Genomic DNA, 18,980 nt, shown 5'->3' with positions numbered 1-18,980 from the left:
ACCGTATCTGTACCTGGCTTGTTTTTGTTAAGGTAGAAAATTATCGTTTCGTGAAACATGGTGCTCACTCGACAAATAGGGTCACGTAAGACACCATCGCTTATGCCAATCAACCAGTGTCATCAGAGACAACCCCAAAAGCCGCATTGTTGCGCAGCTGAAACAGGTATAGTGCGCGCAGTACCAACAGCAGTACACATCGGTACTTCTATGTTTACGTGTACTTTCGTAACTTCCAATGTTTATCCCACCATTACTGCTGCTATAAAAACAATGTACCCTTAATTTGGGCACAAATAGCTCGTTCGGCGGGCTTATAATCCCTGCCTAATTTGCGTTTGCTTTTGGCAGCCTCAGCCAATCGCAGAGCTGCCACATTTGATATCCCAGGTTCTGTTGCGGGAAATGAGCTAGTAGGTCGCATGGCCATTCCCTTTTTTCCAAATTATATAGATTATTAGAGTGAAGTTTACGTTAACGTGGTATCAGTATGATTCTAATGAGACAATCTTTCAAATGAACCAAACCTGCGTTTTGTCTGCATGGCCCCTTTAAGGGCTGTTATGCTAAAGATACTTTGCGCACTAAAGACACAACTAGTTGTAAAATCTTTTATCGAGTCCTCAATAGTGTGTGGTATGTTGCAACACCAGAAGTGCAAATGTGTCTTTTTTTCTATATCCCGCCTTTTCCCTTTTCTCTCTTCTTTTTCCTTTCTCCCTCTCTTTCTCTTTCACTCTCCCTGCAGGTCCTGAATTCTATTTTTTAACGTATGTCACTCTACTGTTAGTTTTTTCACAGGGAGCAGCTAAATAAGATACACTTCTTTTTCTGGAAAATGGTGTTCTTAAATTTGTGCAACCAAGAGGGGTGCTCAACCACCAAACCAAAACCAAAAAAAAATGTTTCAGCAATTTGTCGTGATTAAGTGATTAGCAGACTTAAAAATAATTCAGCCCCCATCACACTATCTTAAGACTTCCTTCCAAGGTCTCTTAGGAAAGAAGTTAAGGCCAGAAATTGCTTATCTCGCAAAGAAAGAGTGCACAAGAGAAAAAATGGAATGCACCTAGAAAAAAGAAATGAGGGAAGCTCACACTAACGTGCAAAACTTAAAGGTAGCGAAGCTGTATGCAACCTTCACAACTATCACGACGATTTAAGTCCACGATTGCCATTGACTTGCTTCTTCACCTTTACTCCATCATTGTTGCTATAAGTGTGAGCATCCTTCATTTCCTGGAAGTTATAATGATTAGACATCACCTTGGAGAGGTGTACACTATCACGTGTCTTTCTCACTCTCAGCAAGTTTTGCCATGATTATGGCAAACGCTTTTTTTTTTTTTTTTTTTGCTAATCTTGGCCTTAAGGTAGGTCGACACCTTCAAAAACGCATTTTTTGAAAAAAAATGACTTTTTTTAAATTTTGCAATTTCAACATCTTTGTCTATTGAAGAATATTTAGAAAAAAAATTGTGCTGTTATCTTAATCGGTTCAAAAGTTATGACCATTTTTCAACCCCGCCGAGACGCATCCGAAACCGAAACTGAAGGTTTCCGATTACGCAGTATCTGCCATGTCGTCCTAAATGTTTCTTCGTATATACGTTACATAATGCCAATTTATTTAGCTACATTCTAAGCTTTTGGACACAATTCGGGATATTGTACATTTGATTTATTTCAAAATTTTCGCTAAGGGGCAATTGGTGGCACACTCGTGTTCACGTTGCGCGCATTTGCATTGCCTTGCGTTCGTGTCTGGTTGTCCGTGCTTTTTCGTATGCCGTTTTAACCTCATGGATTTAGTTCTAGCCTCGCAAGGAGACCATTACAGTACTTTATAGTTACAGTTATAGTACGAGGACGGCATGCCTGACCAGTGACTGTCACCCTAAGACGAAGGCTGCATGTGAGTCAACTGTAAGACACGAAACAGGCAAAAAAAATGTGTGCGCTTCAGCTCGGCCAAACGGAGATCGTGCCGGTTACAAGGAGGGTGCAAGCTATCAGCCTGGCGGATTTTAGGCGCATTGACTGTTTCTTATAATACGTACAATAGGTCTGAACCTTCAAAGCCATTTTTCTCAAAACTTGATTTTTTGCACCCATTAGTTACGCGAACAGTGATAACTTTGCTTCTAGAAATTATTTTCTTACGAAACTTTGTCTGCTGTTTATTTATATATAGAGCTATGCAATCAAGCAGAATGACTGAAAACTATTGGTAACTTTTTATATTATGGCCAGTTGTGTGAAACCCAAACAAGCCGGATATCAAATTTTTGAGTCTTTCTATGATTACGCAACTCAGCTTAAAGATGTGATATTCGTGGAGGTTAGTTGCACAGGTTATTGTCTTCATTATGTTCCTGCCAAGTCGTGGTTGAATCGAACCAACCATTTTGTATTTATGACTGTTCGCGCAACATGCATATTTTGGTGCATTTTAATTTATATAAATTTTTTGTTAGACATTTTTAGCAATTTTATCTATTTAAAGTTTCTAACTGTATAAGCTTTACAAGCCAAAAATATAAGTGTAACGTTTGGGCTACACCTGTCAATTTTTTTTTCGAAGGTGTCGACCTACCTTAAGTCGGTACGCTTGGCATAACAAACGTGTGCAGGGGGTGCTGGGTGGTTGCCGTTAGGCCTGCACACACAAGCGCTCGGAATTTTCTTGGTTTTTTTTTAACTGCCGGGCATCGTCACAGCCTTGGCTAATCTCCCTAAGTGGGTATACTTAGCTTGACAAACATGCGCAGGGGACGCTGGGCGGTCGTCGCGAGCTTTGCACGTGTGAACGTTCAGTAATTTCTTGTTTTTTTTTAACTGCCAGGCGGTCACCGCGAGGAATGCATTCACGTGCGCTCGACATTTTCTTGGTATTTTTAACTGCGGACACCACACATTAACAATTTGCTCAACAGGTTCACTGTTAAAACATATAACCTGGAGGTGGCGTTTTAGCAGGACACGGTGCAGTTCACAGAGATTGAAGAAGAAAAAAAAACTGAAAGGACACAAGGACAACACTCCTTTCACATTTTCCAAGGCTGGAGATACGAGCTCTGCCCTTGTTAGTGTGCATGCGTGTGCAGTGACTCTAGGGCAGTGTGGCGAATGCAGTAACAAAAATAGTATTAGCCAACCAGAGTGCTTGCTAAGTGACGCCACAACCACCAACCCGTTCCTCGTGTTTATGTGATGCAGTTGATTCTTTCAGCCTCAGTTAATTCGATTTCTATCCCCTCACATTCAACTCTAGAGACCTCATTTCAACATCACCTTATTTACCTCCCCACCAATTCGCTCTGCAGCAAACTATGTGCCACAAAACCATTGCACAACCATATGTACGCCCATATGCCAAGCTGACGCGGTGAACAAAAAGCCATTCCCCTTATGAGAACTATGTCACATTCTTCGCAACAAGAAACCTCTCAAAATTTTTCTGCAATGCTGGACGCATCGAGAAGCCCAAGCAGCAGCTTCAAAAATAACCAAATAGACAATACACGCGAACAGCGAAGAGATTAAAACAAAAAAAAACCTGAGAAAATACCGAATACTCACTTGCCAGCCGAGGGGATGCAGGGCGACCGACAGCACCGGAACGGGCCGTTCATCTTCCGCCAGCGGCTTCACTTCCACCCTGCTTGCGTAGTCGAGGCCCAACTGTCGCCGAAGAGTGTCCGCAACAAGTACAAAGTCGGTGCCGTGCAACGACTGGAACGCATCCCAGGCCACGGGAACCACAAAGACGCGCACGAAGCACGTCTCACAGTCGGGCAGGTTCGCCTGCGCCCTATTCTTAATTTTCGCGGCGTTCGACGGACCCTTCGCGTCTGAAGCGACCGCTTTTTCCTGCTTCTCGCGCGGTGAGGCAATCTTCGAAATCGCAGCTGCGAAAGTTTCAGCCGAGTCGTGGTCACCAACGTCCTCGCCACCGAGCAACGTCCTCGACACGAACACCGTGGTGGGGTGCTCGTGTAGGAGCTTGTCAACGCCACCTTCCACCTGCTGCGTGCACGACAAGTGTTTGCGGGGAATCACCCGAGCGCTGAAGCTGACAGCACTCTTCCACGTGAGAGACACTTCGGCTTGCTGTTCACGCGGCACTGAGGAGGCAGACGACGAATCACTCAACTCCGACGACGCACCCTGGGAAGACGGGCCTCCTCGCCCCCAAATATTTCCAATGTAGGACCAAATTCCCCCCCTGCTGCCCGCTGGACTCCTAGGTGAATGGCTGCCGTACGTGCCTGCCCCTTGGGTGAGCGAGTCTGCTGGGAGGATTTCGAGCTTGCAGTTCTGGACGAGCACTAAAAGCCTGCAGTCAGGTGAGACGGACTCTGCAATACAGCGGGCACAAGGTCATGTAACCCCCGTGTACGAAATGAAAATTGGGGGCCCATGAGAAAGGATACAAATAGCAGTCACTGCAAGGCAAGTTGGAAACCAATCTCTTCTTTAAACGTTTGACGGGACCATGAAGACAAAACCAAAGTTCGTTACAATTGAAAGACTGGCTCCTCGGAATAACACTCACGCCAATTTTAATGCAAATTTTACTCAGATAATCAACAAGGTATGCAATTAGCCACTTTCCTGCCCTCAAACTGTGACGGTGCAAGTCTAAAAACTTCGTTACAATTGAAAGACTGGCTCCTCGGAACAACACTCACACCATTTTTAATGCAAATTTCACTCAGATAATCAACAAGGTATGCAATGAGCCCCTTTCCTGCCCTCAAACTGTGACGGTGTAAGTCTAACTTGCAAAATTGGCTGATACCAACCAAATCAATCGAACATTAAAATAGCCTTGGATGCTTGCAGCTGGCACTCGAAGTGTTTCAAATAAAATGCATAGTTACTGGGTGGTGAGAAGGTGATCAACAAACGGTTACGACACAATAACATGATGGGAAACCAACATGAATTGGAGCAGAACGCTACAGATGGCTGAATGGGCAATGGTGACATAACGCCGTCGCTTGAGTGCCTCTCGCAACAGGGTGCCAACATTTAAAGTTGAAAGAATCATGACAAAATCACACCATCTTCTCAAAAGGCACCAAACGTTTGGTAGCTCAGGTCATTCAATTTCAGTCCCTGTCATGGTTTGAAATCAGAAGAAAGCCTATCGCTAAACTGTTTTATTAAATGAGCTGTTACATCATAAAATGCTCTGTCAGGCCTTACTTGACTAGATCAGCGATTTTAAATTTCTGTTCCCTCATGGCAGCCCCATATTAGTGAGCTGACTGCCCATTCTCGGTTCTTCCCCAAAGTAAGTACATCACAGGGCTACAGGGCTAGGGGTAGCATAGGTAAAACGACGCCGAACGGAGACTTTTATAGAGAGATTGCACTGGGGTGGTGGCCAACACTATTACAGTTCAGTTGGTTGACAACAGTACCCAAATTGTGCCCTAGTCCTTCTAAAGTGTGACAAGTGTGTGGCGCCCCCCATCCCTGATATTCGTTGGCCGCTAAGTTCAGTGGCCCCACCAGGCTCGGTGTTCTCGGTGGCGGCGTTCACGGTGGCTTCGGCCGCTCCGCGGGCCTCTTCCCTCGTCGCCAGTGTCACGTTTTAGTCCCGCGTTCGTGAACCTGGGAGGGTAGGGGTACCCTACCCTCCCAGGTTCACGAACGCGGGACTAATCCCATCCTCGTCGCCAGTGTCAGTGGCGACGAGTGGCGTCTGTGGCGACGGATCCCATCCTCGTCGCCAGTGTCACGTTTTAGTCCCGCGTTCGTGAACCTGGGAGGGTAGGGGTACCCTCCAACCGAGAGACGACATGCAGCGTGCTGGTGGTGACGGTGACTGACCCCTGAGCAGCTGTGCTCGGAGGTGTTTATTGCCCGGCCACACACAAGGTTGCCCACCGAGCCTGGTGGGGCCACTGAACTTAGCGGCCAACGAATATCAGGGATGGGGGGCGCCACACACTTGTCACATAAAGATTTTAATGTGACGCTCCTGCCCTGATCTTTTTGCTTTCTTTTTTTTCCCAAGAGCAATTTAAACCTTTGCAGACTTCGATAACTGTCCATAAATGTGCCTTTTTTTTTTAATTTGAAGTAACTAACCAAGCAATTGATCAGTCGATACGCCAACAAGTGATCAGATTGGATGGATGTGGCGAAAAGTGTACATTACAAATAGAAGCATACACAACTTCCCTTTCAAAAAAAAAAAAAGATGCATGGAGACAACACCTCTGCTTCGTCCAGTAGTTTAAAACCGGCCAGCGCAAAGGCAAGTTACTCACCGACGTAAACCGAAACAGGGGGTGAAGAAGAGGATACCCAGATAGGAAACGTCATGCCCCGCCACACTAGGCGGGTGCTCCGCATGAGTGCAGTTTCAATCGTGTCTCCACTAGCAGCCTGAAAACAATGGGGGTGAACAAGTTCAGGGCAAATTCTTTGCTCACGGAAATCGGTTCAAACACTGAATGTGATGACTATGATAAATTCCTCCTCGTATAGAACCTGTGTCGCTCGTATGAGTGAAACATCACAGTTCCACCATGGTGTGAATGCCACACTCACAAGGGCACCAGTGCACTATCTCCCACGGCTGGGCCATCGTGCACTTTCACTTTTCTCCCTCCTGCTCTCTTCTTAATTAAATTAAAGACACCATAGAGACAAAATACAAGTTTAGTGCATTAAAAACACTGCTTTGTCCCAACAACAATGATGCCGATTTTACCGCAAACTTCTAATGAATAATCTATATACTGCCGAAAACAGGGGCAGCTCCCCAGCCACTCGCTGGTGAGGTCTCCATAACATCACTGAATCATCTTGTTTGTGCGACTGGCTGTCGCCAACCTAAGCCAATGCGAAGAAACACAGCTGGGCATTTGTAATGGGGCCTCAACCACCGTTTGATCATATCACTTGAATGCTAACATGCAATCAGCACACTGGTAACCCTGTACGTCACCCTTGTGCATAATACATTTGAAAGTTTTCTTAATTTCTTGTGTTTTCTGGGTTACAAAAACGTCTTTCGTGGCTGCAATGGAGCTGAGCGAGCTACCAAATGCTAGTTTCTTCGAAATGAACAAAGCTGCATCTTGCCTTTATGGCCCCTTTAACTCTTTCGTTACGGCGTCATAGGCCATCGGACACGGAGTTCCGATCATTTCAAACCTCCCGCAAAAACTCAAAACGGCACTTTGAAGACAACTATCGGCAGCTGGCGTATTTATCAGCAACTCCTCTTCCAGTTTCAGCTTCGTTTGTTTACATTTCGAGAGTGAAGGCCTCATGATCGCATAAAAGAGGTCGGGCAAGGCCTGCGTCGAGGCTCTCCTCTCCTGTTCTCCTAAAACATTAAATTCCTCAGTTTTACCACCAAAACCTTGCCCACAACCGGGACGTCACAATTTGAGAGTGAGGATGGTTCATATTGATTAAACCACCCTAGGCCACTGATTGGCCGCAGTGACAAACAAACTTAGGTGAGCGCAAAATAGTCACATGACCCACCTCTCACTCTCATACGGAAACCCGGAGGTATTCCGTAAAACACAAATATAACACAAGTGAAAGCCAACCAACTAAAAGCAAACCTAGCAACAGCCATCGGCACTCGGGCGGCTCGTCTTAAAGTATTTTCCATACTCTGCACGCCTGTAATTATGCTCTGCGTCTCCAAAATTTTTTTGCTTTGTAAACACGTGGAGCGCCTAACAAAGCCTGGTCGCCTATCCATTGACGCATCCCAGCCACCGAGTCGCCAGGGCCAGACGCGGAGAGAATGGAAACTTTGCCCAGTAGCTTTGAGCACTGTAACCGTGATAGACAGAACGCCTGGTGCCCTCTTCCTACCTTTGACTCCTTGACTGATTTTCAGCCCCCGTCCCCTTCGGGCTTTCTCATGGCGGTAATCGCAGTTGTGAAGATGTCAATGGTCTTTCATTGACATGTGTAACAATGCTAAATGTGTCCAGTCGCTCAAGAGAAAATATTTCTTTGTGGAAGCACTCAAAAAAGACTCAAACTTGGCCATTTCCCCATCCATTGGTTAAGCAACAGCGAAGATTTGGCATCTTTGCCAATACTGCATCACCAAACAATGACAAAGGCCCATTTAGCCTTTCTGCAAATCCAGAATCGACGGTTACACTGACAACAATAATGGCGGCAGTTATTTGACTGCAGCCAACATAAAGGCGCACGCCTTCTCAAAAACCATTCATGTTGTAAAATTCTGGGCTTAGTGTTGTCTCGGAGTGCGAGCAAATCATGCTTACAAGTTTCGCAAAGTCGGCAGCAGATGATGGTCTTATTTTAACCTCGCTGGCACAGTGGACACTTTCACGTATCCTCTGTACAAAAACCTGAAAAAAGAAAAACAAAAAGGATTGAAACAAAATAGTACAGCTAAAACCCACTACCCCTAATGTGCATTCGTTTATTGTCAAACATTTGTTCACATGATTTTTTTTAAGCATACACACAACTCTAGCAAATTTTTAATGCCAAGTAAACACGTTCTAATGCATAAATGCTGTCATCAAGCTAGTAATTATATGCATTAACTTGAATAGGCTGCACAGAAGAAGGCTTGATATATTGGAGCATTTGAACTTCACTGTTTTCCTATCCATATTTGTTGCAGCCATGTCGTGTTGTGAGAAACGATCATCATCATCATCATCACCAGCCTATCTACGCCCACTGCAGGGCAAAGGCCTCTCCCATTATTCTCCAATTACCTCGGTCCTGTGCCAACTGTGACCAATTTATCCCCGCAAACTTCTTGATCTCATCTGCCCATCTAACTTTCTGCCGCCCCCTGCAACGCTTGCCTTCTCTAGGGATCCACTCTGTTACCCTTAATGACCAGCGGTTATCTTGCCTTCGCATTACATGCCCTGCCCACGTCCATTTCTTCTTCTTAACTTCTACTAATATGTCCTTAACATGCGTTTGTTCTCTGACCCACTCCACTCTCTTCTTGTCCCTTAATGTTACACCTATCATCTTCCATTCCATTACGCGCTGAGTCGTCCTCAATTTAAGTTGTACCCTCTTAGTGAGCCTCCAAATTTCTGCCCCGTAGGTGAGTACCGGTAAGATGCAGCTGTCGTACACGTTCTTCTTCAGCGTCGTTTTAAAACAGTGGTGGTATACTTTCCAGTTTTGTATGCAAACTATCGTTTCTTCTTCTTCTTCATTGTCGCTGAAGAAACGATAGTTTGCATACAAAACTGGAAAGTATACCACCACTGTTTTAAAACGACACTGAAGTGATTCGTAAACATTGTGGAATTACTTAGTAAGCAAACTGTAGTCTGGAGACTCTAGGACATGTTTCGACCACTCTCGATGTGTTTACACAACTTTATTTTAGCAGAAAAATCAATGCGAAAGTGCTGTCCTCCTCTCTGCACCCTTCTTGCTAATTTCCTATGACGTTTTGCACAACACTCACTCGCGATAGCTCGGCTTGACTGCGCTACTGCATGGTTCCCCGACCCTCCGACAGGGTCAGGCGGCCCAGCGTTTAGTCGACCGGTTCGTTCGCTCATTTGAAACTAAGCCACGAAACGATCAGTGCCTGGAAGAATGTGCCTTCAGTTGGTTATTTTGTAGACTGTATCAAGCTTAGTAAAGTCTTTTATAAAGCCCAAGTAGCTCCACACAAGTGCACATGTGATGCTTCACCGACTGGTATTCTAGTAGAAAAATATAAGGCCAATTAAAGGCAGGAGAAGAGTCAGCAAAGTTAATATAGCTAGTGAGGAATTCAGATCAACTGAAACTTTTATTGAAAGCGAAAAACCAGGGTGCAGGAAGCACTTTGCGCTGGGTGAACTATACACAGTGGTCAGCAGCACGACCACACATTTGCGATCGCTTTTCTGTCTGAGGAATCAGTCGCTAGAGATGAGACGTTTGTGGGGACTTTGGGCACACTTACAGCACGAGCGTTATTTAAGAAATAGTCATCTAAGCTGCTGGAAATGCTAAACAGGGTATATGATATTTAATTTATATTTCCTTCCAGGCAGTGCTGTGCTTATATCCAAGAGGTATGGAGTGTTGGGTACATTACTGTTTTGCAATTTGCAAGTTTGAATCCCCGATAGCCCTTTTTTTTTTTTTTGAAGTTGATTTATTTGTTCTGGGGTAATGTTGCCCATGCTGAATCCACCATTTTGCACTGGAACTTTCATGCTCCACGAGTGAGTTCACAGAATCCTTCGCAGACTGACACTTATGCGCTGGCGAGTTCTCGTTGGCCTGGTGTTGACATAAGCACTGATTGCTTGCGGGAATAGTGCCAAATCAACCGACTCTCGGCCCAGTGTACACACACCTCTTACGACACAGGCATGAGCCAGGCAAACTCCAAAGGTGGAACACTGCGCCTCGCATTTGACCGTCTCTGGCGATCCAGGCAAACTCCAAAGGTGGAACACTGCGCCTTGCATTTGACCGTCTCCAGCAATGCGGAGGGCGCTCAGCCATTGCGTACGCCTCGACTAGTGATTATTATGATTTTAAGCCATGCTGGCAGGTTTATCTGACGCATTTTACAGCGGACAGCATGGCAGAAGCACGGTATGCCGATCCCTGAAATATCAAGAATGTCCAGCCTACGATAACATCAAATACCAAGCATATTCTTTCACAGAACCGATGCCGAAACTGGTTTGAATTCCTATCTTGGACATGGTCCAATCACATCGCATCTCGAATGTGCATCACAGCTGTTAGATGTTGCGGCCACCGCAGATTCCACATGTTAGTATTTCTTCTTTCAGGCTTTATAAATTAAATATTGCTTTATCGACTGGATAAACGATAAACAGAGCGTTTATTTGAGCCAGTCTATGCAATGCAAACAAGAACAGAAGTCTGAAAAATTCACTTCACTGTCCCTTTAACATTATTTTTTGGACCCTTTGCCCGAAACCATCAATACAAAATATTTTACATCAAGCACAACGCAGGTACAGGCTGTTTTGTACAAGTTACAAGAGCAAGATTTTTCAAGAAAGAGACATTGAATAACTGTTCCCCATTTCCCTGCATTCCTTATAAAACTTAAATCAACAATTTCTGACCAAACGTAAGAGCTGCTAGAACCAAAACATCATGCTGTGAAGGTGCTAGGGATTAAATAATTGAAGATATTGATTTTCGATCTTTTTTTTCCTGCAGTTCAGCCCACCAATAGCAATCCTCTTATAGTCACACAGCTTTTGTTTGTTAAAAGAGCGGTTCATAATAACTGGACCTTAAAGGAGCAACTAAAACAAACTACAAGTTTCGTAAACGTGGAAAACTGGTACATCACTGGTCTTAACCTTAAAACAACGTCAAGCAAACTCTGTGAAACTTGTCAGTCTTGCTGCTTTTTTCCCACTGATTTCAAATATGCCATTATTTTTCCAGCTGGTCAATTAGTTCCCAAGATAATTAGAGATAATTAGTCATTTTTGGTCATACAATAAACAAAACAGAGTTGGTTATAAAACTGTAATCTTTACATTTTCCAATACTATATGAGCCCTGGTGAATGCAATAATCGATGATGCATCACTTGGAACTAATTTTCTTGATGCATCACATGGAACTAATTTTACAGCTCATTAAACTTTGGTGGCACCAGTGGTAAGGAACCATTTTGAGTTCCCCTTTCAAACACAAGTTTAATGAGCTGTAAAATAAGTTCCATGTGATGCATCAAAAAACCGCTTTGCTTATTGCATTCACCAGGGCTCATATTGTTAAAAAATATAAAGATTACAGTTTTATGACCAACACTGTTTTGTCTATTGTTTGACCAGAAATGGCTAATTATCTCTAATTATCTTGGGAACTAATTGGCCAACTGAAAAAAATAATGGCATAACTGAAATCGGTGGGAAAAAAGCAGCAAGACTGACAAGTTTCACAGAGTTTACTTGAAGATCAGAAGAAGTCGTTTCAAGACCAGTGCCCCCCTTGAAAATACTGCCTTGTCTTAACAACAGTTATACCGGTGTTACCACAAGCTACCAACACGTAACTGAGATATCGAAGAAAACATATAAAGCAGTGGTGACTCCACAGCCACTTTCCAGCGATACCTCTATGACGTTGAAGAACCTTGTTTCTGAGGTTGTTGGCCACTGAGCTAAGCCACCATCAAAAAACCCGAGAGGGCGATTGCAGTGGTGCCTCTAGTTTTATTTGATGGTATCACTCGAATGGTAATGTGCAGTTAACACACTAACAACTACGTTTATAGTGCCGACCCACAATACGTCACTCCTGTCCACATTACATCCCTCCAGCAAACAATTTGAAAGTTCCTTAACGTTTCTTTCACTTTTACCACAAAGCTGTCTACCTCTACCGACCAACGGTTTCATCGCCATAAGGAAAAACAATCTCCGCCGACAAAAACGTCAAGGCGGCAAAGCCTAAGACGCCCAGCGCATGCATCAGGCAAATCAGGCATACAGCATAGAGCTCAGATAAGGAAACCTCAAAACAAGCATCGAAACCGCATTATGGGTGATGTGTTACCCCCACCATGTGTTCGTGGTAAAGATAATGTTAGCAGATTATCTTTGAAGGCTAGGCGGGACTAGTGTCACGAAATAGAGCTGTTCTTGCCCAAGACGCCGAGTGCATGCGTTAGGCTAGGCAGGACCCAGCATTTGCCGGCAAAGAAGCCATGTAGTATCAGTAGATAAGGTATACGCCTCGAGCTTCGCGATCGCTGCGCCGCCTGCCGCCGCTTCTCCGCGGCGTTGACGGGATTTGCGCTGCGTGACTGATAGGGGCTCGTGCAGTGTTTTGGTTCTATTTCGCTTCTTTTCGCCTTTCCGTGCCCTAAAAAAACTTATGGTGACGACTATAGGCAAAGAGTACGTTTAGGTCACTTAAAAAGCAGCTGCGTCTTCGTAGAGTATGCGATCGCCTGCAAGAGCTACCCGGGGACGCGGTTCTGCGCGCTTCGTCGCCGCTCTTCCGGGCGTCGGCGACGGCAGCAACATATCACCCATGTCACCTCCAAAACATCAGGCACAAATGAATTCTACTGGCGCCTCGTTTATACCTGATACTGGCACAATGAGAGGTTGGCTTCATTTTGCAGTGTGGACAACGAATGCGGCTTCGTTTCGCATATATACGCCGCAGAAAAATATGTTTCGGGGATGCGATTACCCAATCCCGGACAATAACTTATGCCTTTTATAAGAATATAAACCATGCGAAAATGTAAAGTATATTCCAAGCCTGTGCGTCGTTAAATATGTGCCCACACACGCCATATAGCAAGAACCAAGGAAATGAAACCACAGAAAAATAAATGCTGTGCCAATGCGGAATTTAGAAACATAATAGCTCTAACGGAAATGAAAAAAAAAAAAAACAGTGCAGCTTCTGGCATGCTAAAGACGTTCGTCTGGACTTAAGCCAGGTAGGTTTCACTGGACCAACTATATGCGAAATGCACTGCTATTTCGCGAGAAATCGGTGGGGGGGGGGGGGGGGGGGGGGACGCCGTGTACAAATGCGGAGCGGAATCAAGCAATGAACGTTTTAGTAAACCCACACATAAATCTCGCGTTCACTTTCCTTTTGTTTTTCTACTTCAACGAAGAGCTGATCGTACGGCGGACGAATTTTTGGAAGTATACCGAGTAGGCTGTTCAACAAGCTACGAAATGTGTCGTTGGAAGAGTGTGGTATGTGATAAGGCCCTCTGATTTCAGTTTCTGGTTTATTCTGCAGGCTCCCTGTGCCATAGGACGATATTTCGATGAAGCATTTATTCGCGGACGGGGATTATATTCTAAGCCCGTCTCCGCGCTGCTCGCAGGGGATATATGTAGCAGATGAATGTTTGCGGGCGCTCACCTCACAACAAGACGACTCTGTCGTGTGCTGATCCCCGAGTACAATTATGCATTTTCCATCGTACTTTTGTTCAATATTCCCGAAATTAACACACACGGGCTTGTAAATGGTGGTGATCAATATATGAGGTATGATATTGGCAAACGTAACTGGCGTGCTGTCAGGTATGAGTGGTCCGCTGATTATGTAAGCGCACAAAACTGATTTAAATCGTAGTGTGTAGCCGTAGCATGAACATCTGAGGAACCGGTGGTTACGGAGACACGGCTAGTAAATTCAGGTCAGTGTAACTACAATCGGCTCGATCATACGCCGGTTCCGCGACGCTGGCCTGTCACACATACCTGGCGCTTATACAGACCGAAAATACCACACTAAGATGGCGTCGGAAACATTTACACTCTCGTAAACACACCCCATTTGCGAACAGAGTGACTGCTCCACACAAACATGAATTTCAAACGCCCACAAACGGTAAATCTCAGTCGTGAACGTGCCGCAAAAGCAGCGGCGGCACTGGGGAGCGGGGCACGGACTCCCGCGCCTGCTTTCGAAACGGGCCGCTAGGGAGATTTCAGTGGCGCCCCTACAGGCCGTGCTCGAGGCGTATAACAGTATCGCCACTGCACGCAAGTCAGCAACGGCGGCCATTTTGGCGGTAGCATTTCGGCTGGCGTACCCGCAAATTTGATTATTTGTTAAACAGCACTACCAAAGATGCAGCAAAAGGGCATCTTTGGACACACTTCTGCTGCTGAAATTCTGTTACACGCTTTATCTTGGATTCGCATTCAGAACGATGTCAGTCGCGCGCAGTTGCAGAGCAGGGAGGACAAGCTAAGCCTACCAAAGTTGATCGACTAAAACGCATAAGCAACAAAATGGCGGTACCCCTGCACCATCGCAGCGTGAACAAATGTCACGTAAAGCAACTGAACAATGATCACGGCGGCAGCATGGAACAATAGGAGAAAAGAGTTCCGATGCTCTGTACCCTTATCTATAGTACTAGCCAAGCGCAAGTGACAAGCCTGCCGAAGTGACGAGAAACATTTCATACCCTACTCCATCACCATTTGTAGTGGTTTACAACAGCTTCGCTGGAGATCCACTTTCGGAGGGTGGGATAGCGACCAATTTTTTTTTTGTTGTTGTTGTTAGAAATGTATCTAATGGCTGAAATGGAGTTGAGTGAGTTACCTAGGGCTAGTTCTTTCAAAAGAAAACTATGCTGACTTCATGAACCTTTCAACTACACCAAAAGGTAGTGAGTGCAGCAGTGATTTTTGCTTCATAGTAAGCGCGAGTTTGGTCAGTGTGAGCTCAACTGTGGAAACGCTTGAACTCACGCAACCCTTTTGCCTACTCACCTCTTGATCGTGGCGCAATCCGCAATGAAGTGCGAAGCAATCATTTATTTCCACAGTGTTGTCGTCTGTGGTCATCCCACTCCAGCAAGCATGAGTCACTGTATCTCCCTGGGGTGAGCTTATCTCGTAAACGACTACCTCCTCCTGAAAAACATAAAACAACATGCGCTTTAGTGCTCAAACAAATTTCCCATTGAACTACTGCATAGCACTTGCCGACGCTTTTCTGGGCACGGGCAAGCTCAGTGCAACCCCACCCGCCTGCGCTAAATACATGTTAAGGAATACAGTTTGCGGACACCGATTTTCGAATTTCTGTACGTGGACAATGGTGTCAACGATTGCAATCCTTCATTACTCTAGCCACTCTAATTGTACATAAACAGCACCAATATTATCCTTGCTTGCTTCCCTGAATCGTACTCATTGCACCGACTGGTTTGCTTGAGAGAGAGAGAGAGAAAGAAAAAACAAGAAAATTGGGCCCGTATACGTTCCCTTTGTCATAAATGTCGTCGAAAGATGATAGTCTTGTGCCACCACTGCCGCATAGATGCCCCTCTTCCCTCCCCGCCCACCTCTCACGTTTTTTCCCTCCTCTTTCCATCCTCCCACAATAAACACGGCAGAGGTTCGCTCCTGCCCATTCAATTTTGCTGCACTTCCCTGATTGAGTACCATCTACAGGAACCCTTCATTATTGTGGGACTTATTAGAGTAACCCCCCCCAGGCACAAGTCACGGGAGCTGGTGCTTTTTGTATTTTTGGTTGCATTTTCTATTTGCTATCGCGAAAATCAAGCATCCATGTATGCTTAATTTATACAACACTGAAAATACCCCTTACGTATTGATGTTAGCCTCAAATATGCCTAATGCTTTTTTTTTCCTTGAACATTGTTGACAAGCACAAAGTGTGTTTCCATATTTAGTGGCTTGGAAATGTTTTGCCCATATATTTATTTATTCTGCCTTACAGGCCCATTGAAGAGCATTTGACTTTTGGCAGGAAGGCTGAATCAAGGGACACGCGGACAGATAGGCAGGCAGGCAGGCAGGCAGACCAAATTTTCGGGTTTAGGTAACCCAAGAAAGACTATCATCCTTAAAATTTTTGTTCGGAACAAGGCAGGCTCTAAGCCTGTTCCAAGAAGCAGGCTAAAGGGTGGGGTAAGATGAAGTGCACTCTAGAATTGAGAAGGTCTTGGTCTTGTTGTGAGTCTTCTGGGAGGAACGAGCCTTGTGGGTATAATGACAGGATGAGAGTTGCAGACCCGTTGTTCTAAACTTCTCAGGCAAGAACACTTGAGAGTCCGAACAGCACAATTAGGTGAACCGTGGGGGTGTCCACAGAGGGAGTATTTAGGGGCATCACAGTGTTTCCGTGTATCTTTGTAAATGAGATATTGTTATACAATCGAGTTGTTGTTAAAAGGAAGGTGCTTTTGAAAATATTGGGATAAGATCGAGGCAGAATTTCACAACATTCTGAAAATGTAGTCGTACGTGACATCAACTTAGTGAAAACAGCAGGAAATTTCAAAGTTCATCGTTGTTTATGAAATGTTTTAGTACAAGACGGCATTCTTTGCTGCAGTAGAGGGGTAAGGCAAGTTACCCAAGACCAATTAGTTTAGGTAAGAGAGGGAAAAAAAGCTGTACTTTCACTTCACTATCCCGGTAAAGATGCCGATAAAAAAAAAGCCAAGGCAGAACAACAAGTACATCAAGTTTAATACAAAGTTACATTAAATGCACTTTGCACTTCACTTAATTAAACGCACTTCCAAGAAGAGGTCACCTACATGAACGTATTTTTACATTAATGTAAAAATATGTTTTTTTTTATTTCAGGTGGGGCGGCAGCCAGCAAACAAACAGCAACCATTTTTAACACACCCATGTGTTTTTGTAGCGATGATTACACAGCTGCTGAAAACTTCACCAAAAACAAAATATGTAATGGGAAATGGGTCAGCCAAACAAGTCCAACGAAGTAGCTCATAGCGGGAAGCTGTTACTAGTGGGTTTCTGTGCAACCTGTCGGCAACAATGGAGAGCTCATTCAGTACGTTGATGCTGCTGCTACTACCAGACAAGGCACGAAAACGTTAATCTGCTCAGCGCTTCACAGCCATGTAGTGCTTACTTTGAACGCGACAATTAATTCGACGAATGATTACGGTGTTTTACGTGTCGAAGCTACCCCCAGGCTCTGAACAGTTGAGTGAAAACAATAGTAGACAAGGACTGAAAAAAGGACACGACCCAAAGGCGCCTTCGTGTCATGTCCCTTTTTCAGTCCCTGTCTATTCTTTGCACTCAACTGTCCAAAACCATGGAATACCAACTGGGGCGATTGCTCACGTTGCTAAATCATACCCCCAGGCACGCCGTAGTGAAAGGCTCAGGAGTAAATTTGACCACCTGGGGATCTTTCACATGCACTGACATCTTGACACATGGGCATTTTCACTTTTCGCCTCCATCAGAAAAGCAGCCACCGCGACCGGGATTGAACCTACATTAGACTCAGCAGTACAATGCCTTGGTCACTGAGACACCGGGGCAAGTTCAACTCGATGAGGTGATGGTGCATGTCACGTAGACGCTCCACATCAGAGTCAGAACGAAAAGTCCTCAAATTGTTATTTTTGGTGGGAGAGTGATGAGTGGTGGCTTTTAGAGTCTTTGATACAAAATGTCGCCTAGGCAGAGCGATTGCTGGCAGTTTTATGTAAGGCTAATACCCTTGTCACACGGCAAATTTAATGTCATTCCCGTCGAAAGTCATTCGTTCGACTGAATGCCTGCCATTTTCTTGACACGCTCCTACACGGCCAAAATTAATGCCATTTGCAAATGATGGCACTTGCGATGGCTAAAAACTTCTGTTGAGAAAATATTTTAGTAAGCGCTTCAATATTTGCGACTCTTGTGTTGAGATTGGAATTGCAGATGGGGCTTGGGGTGCGGACTGACCCTGGTGACCATTGCCGATAACGCAATCCCTCACCAGAGCAGGATTGGCCACCCTGGTGTAGTAACGGCCACAACCTCCCGTGAATACGCCAATTAACCCACGGCCCTCAGTCTCCAGTGGCTGCGAAGCAACTGACCACAGCGGCGGTCAGACCTGTGACGCAGCAGAGGGTGCTAAGAATACCTGGACCCGGACAGGCCGCCATTGGAATTTGAACCTGGCAACGTTTAACACGAGAACCTTATCTAGTGAAGTGAGTCTAGAGGTGTTGTTCGAGGAATTAAAGGGCATCAAATGGGATGTCATAGGGCTTAGTGAGGTTAGGAGAACAGGTGAAGCCTTTACGGTGCTGAAAAATGGAAAAATGGACCTATGTTACCGTGGTCTAGAGGACAGAAGAGAACTGGGAGTGGGATTTCTAGTCAATAAAAGCATAGCTGGCAACATAGAAGAATACTATAGCATTAACGAAAGGGCAGCAGGTCTTGTAATTAGGCTCAATAAGAGGTACAAGCTCAAGGTGGTACTATGCCCCCACATCCAGCCACGACAACCAGGTAATGGAACGCTTCTATGAAGATGTGGAATCGGCAATGGCTAAAGTAAAAACACAGTATACCGTAGTTATGGGGGACTTCAATGCTAAAGTAGGCAAGAATCAGGCTGGAGACAAGGCAGTTGGGAACTATGGTCTGGGCTGCAGAAATAGCAGGGGGGACCTACTAGTT

The 18,980-nt window shown here is 45.0% G+C and overlaps 1 protein-coding gene across 1 annotated transcript in view; it reads right to left on the bottom strand.

Moving 5' to 3' along the window:
* The window catches only part of LOC144177775 (peroxisomal ATPase PEX1-like), a 71,795-nt gene that overhangs the window by 47,388 nt on the left and 5,427 nt on the right, over positions 1 to 18,980 (bottom strand). Inside the window, exons 2-5 of the mRNA XM_077705345.1 lie at positions 15,270 to 15,413; positions 8,286 to 8,372; positions 6,288 to 6,405; positions 3,583 to 4,361 (exon numbers count right to left, since the gene is read on the bottom strand). Coding sequence (XP_077561471.1) covers positions 3,583 to 4,361; positions 6,288 to 6,405; positions 8,286 to 8,372; positions 15,270 to 15,413 — 1,128 coding nt within the window. The remainder of the gene's footprint in view (positions 1 to 3,582; positions 4,362 to 6,287; positions 6,406 to 8,285; positions 8,373 to 15,269; positions 15,414 to 18,980) is intronic.

Source organism: Haemaphysalis longicornis, unplaced genomic scaffold, assembly GCF_048455015.1.
Source record: "Haemaphysalis longicornis isolate Haplotype H1 unplaced genomic scaffold, Haemaphysalis longicornis Haplotype H1 scaffold_304, whole genome shotgun sequence".
Taxonomy (NCBI): Eukaryota; Metazoa; Arthropoda; class Arachnida; order Ixodida; family Ixodidae; genus Haemaphysalis; species Haemaphysalis longicornis.
This window is presented reverse-complemented; position numbering and strand designations above follow the sequence as displayed.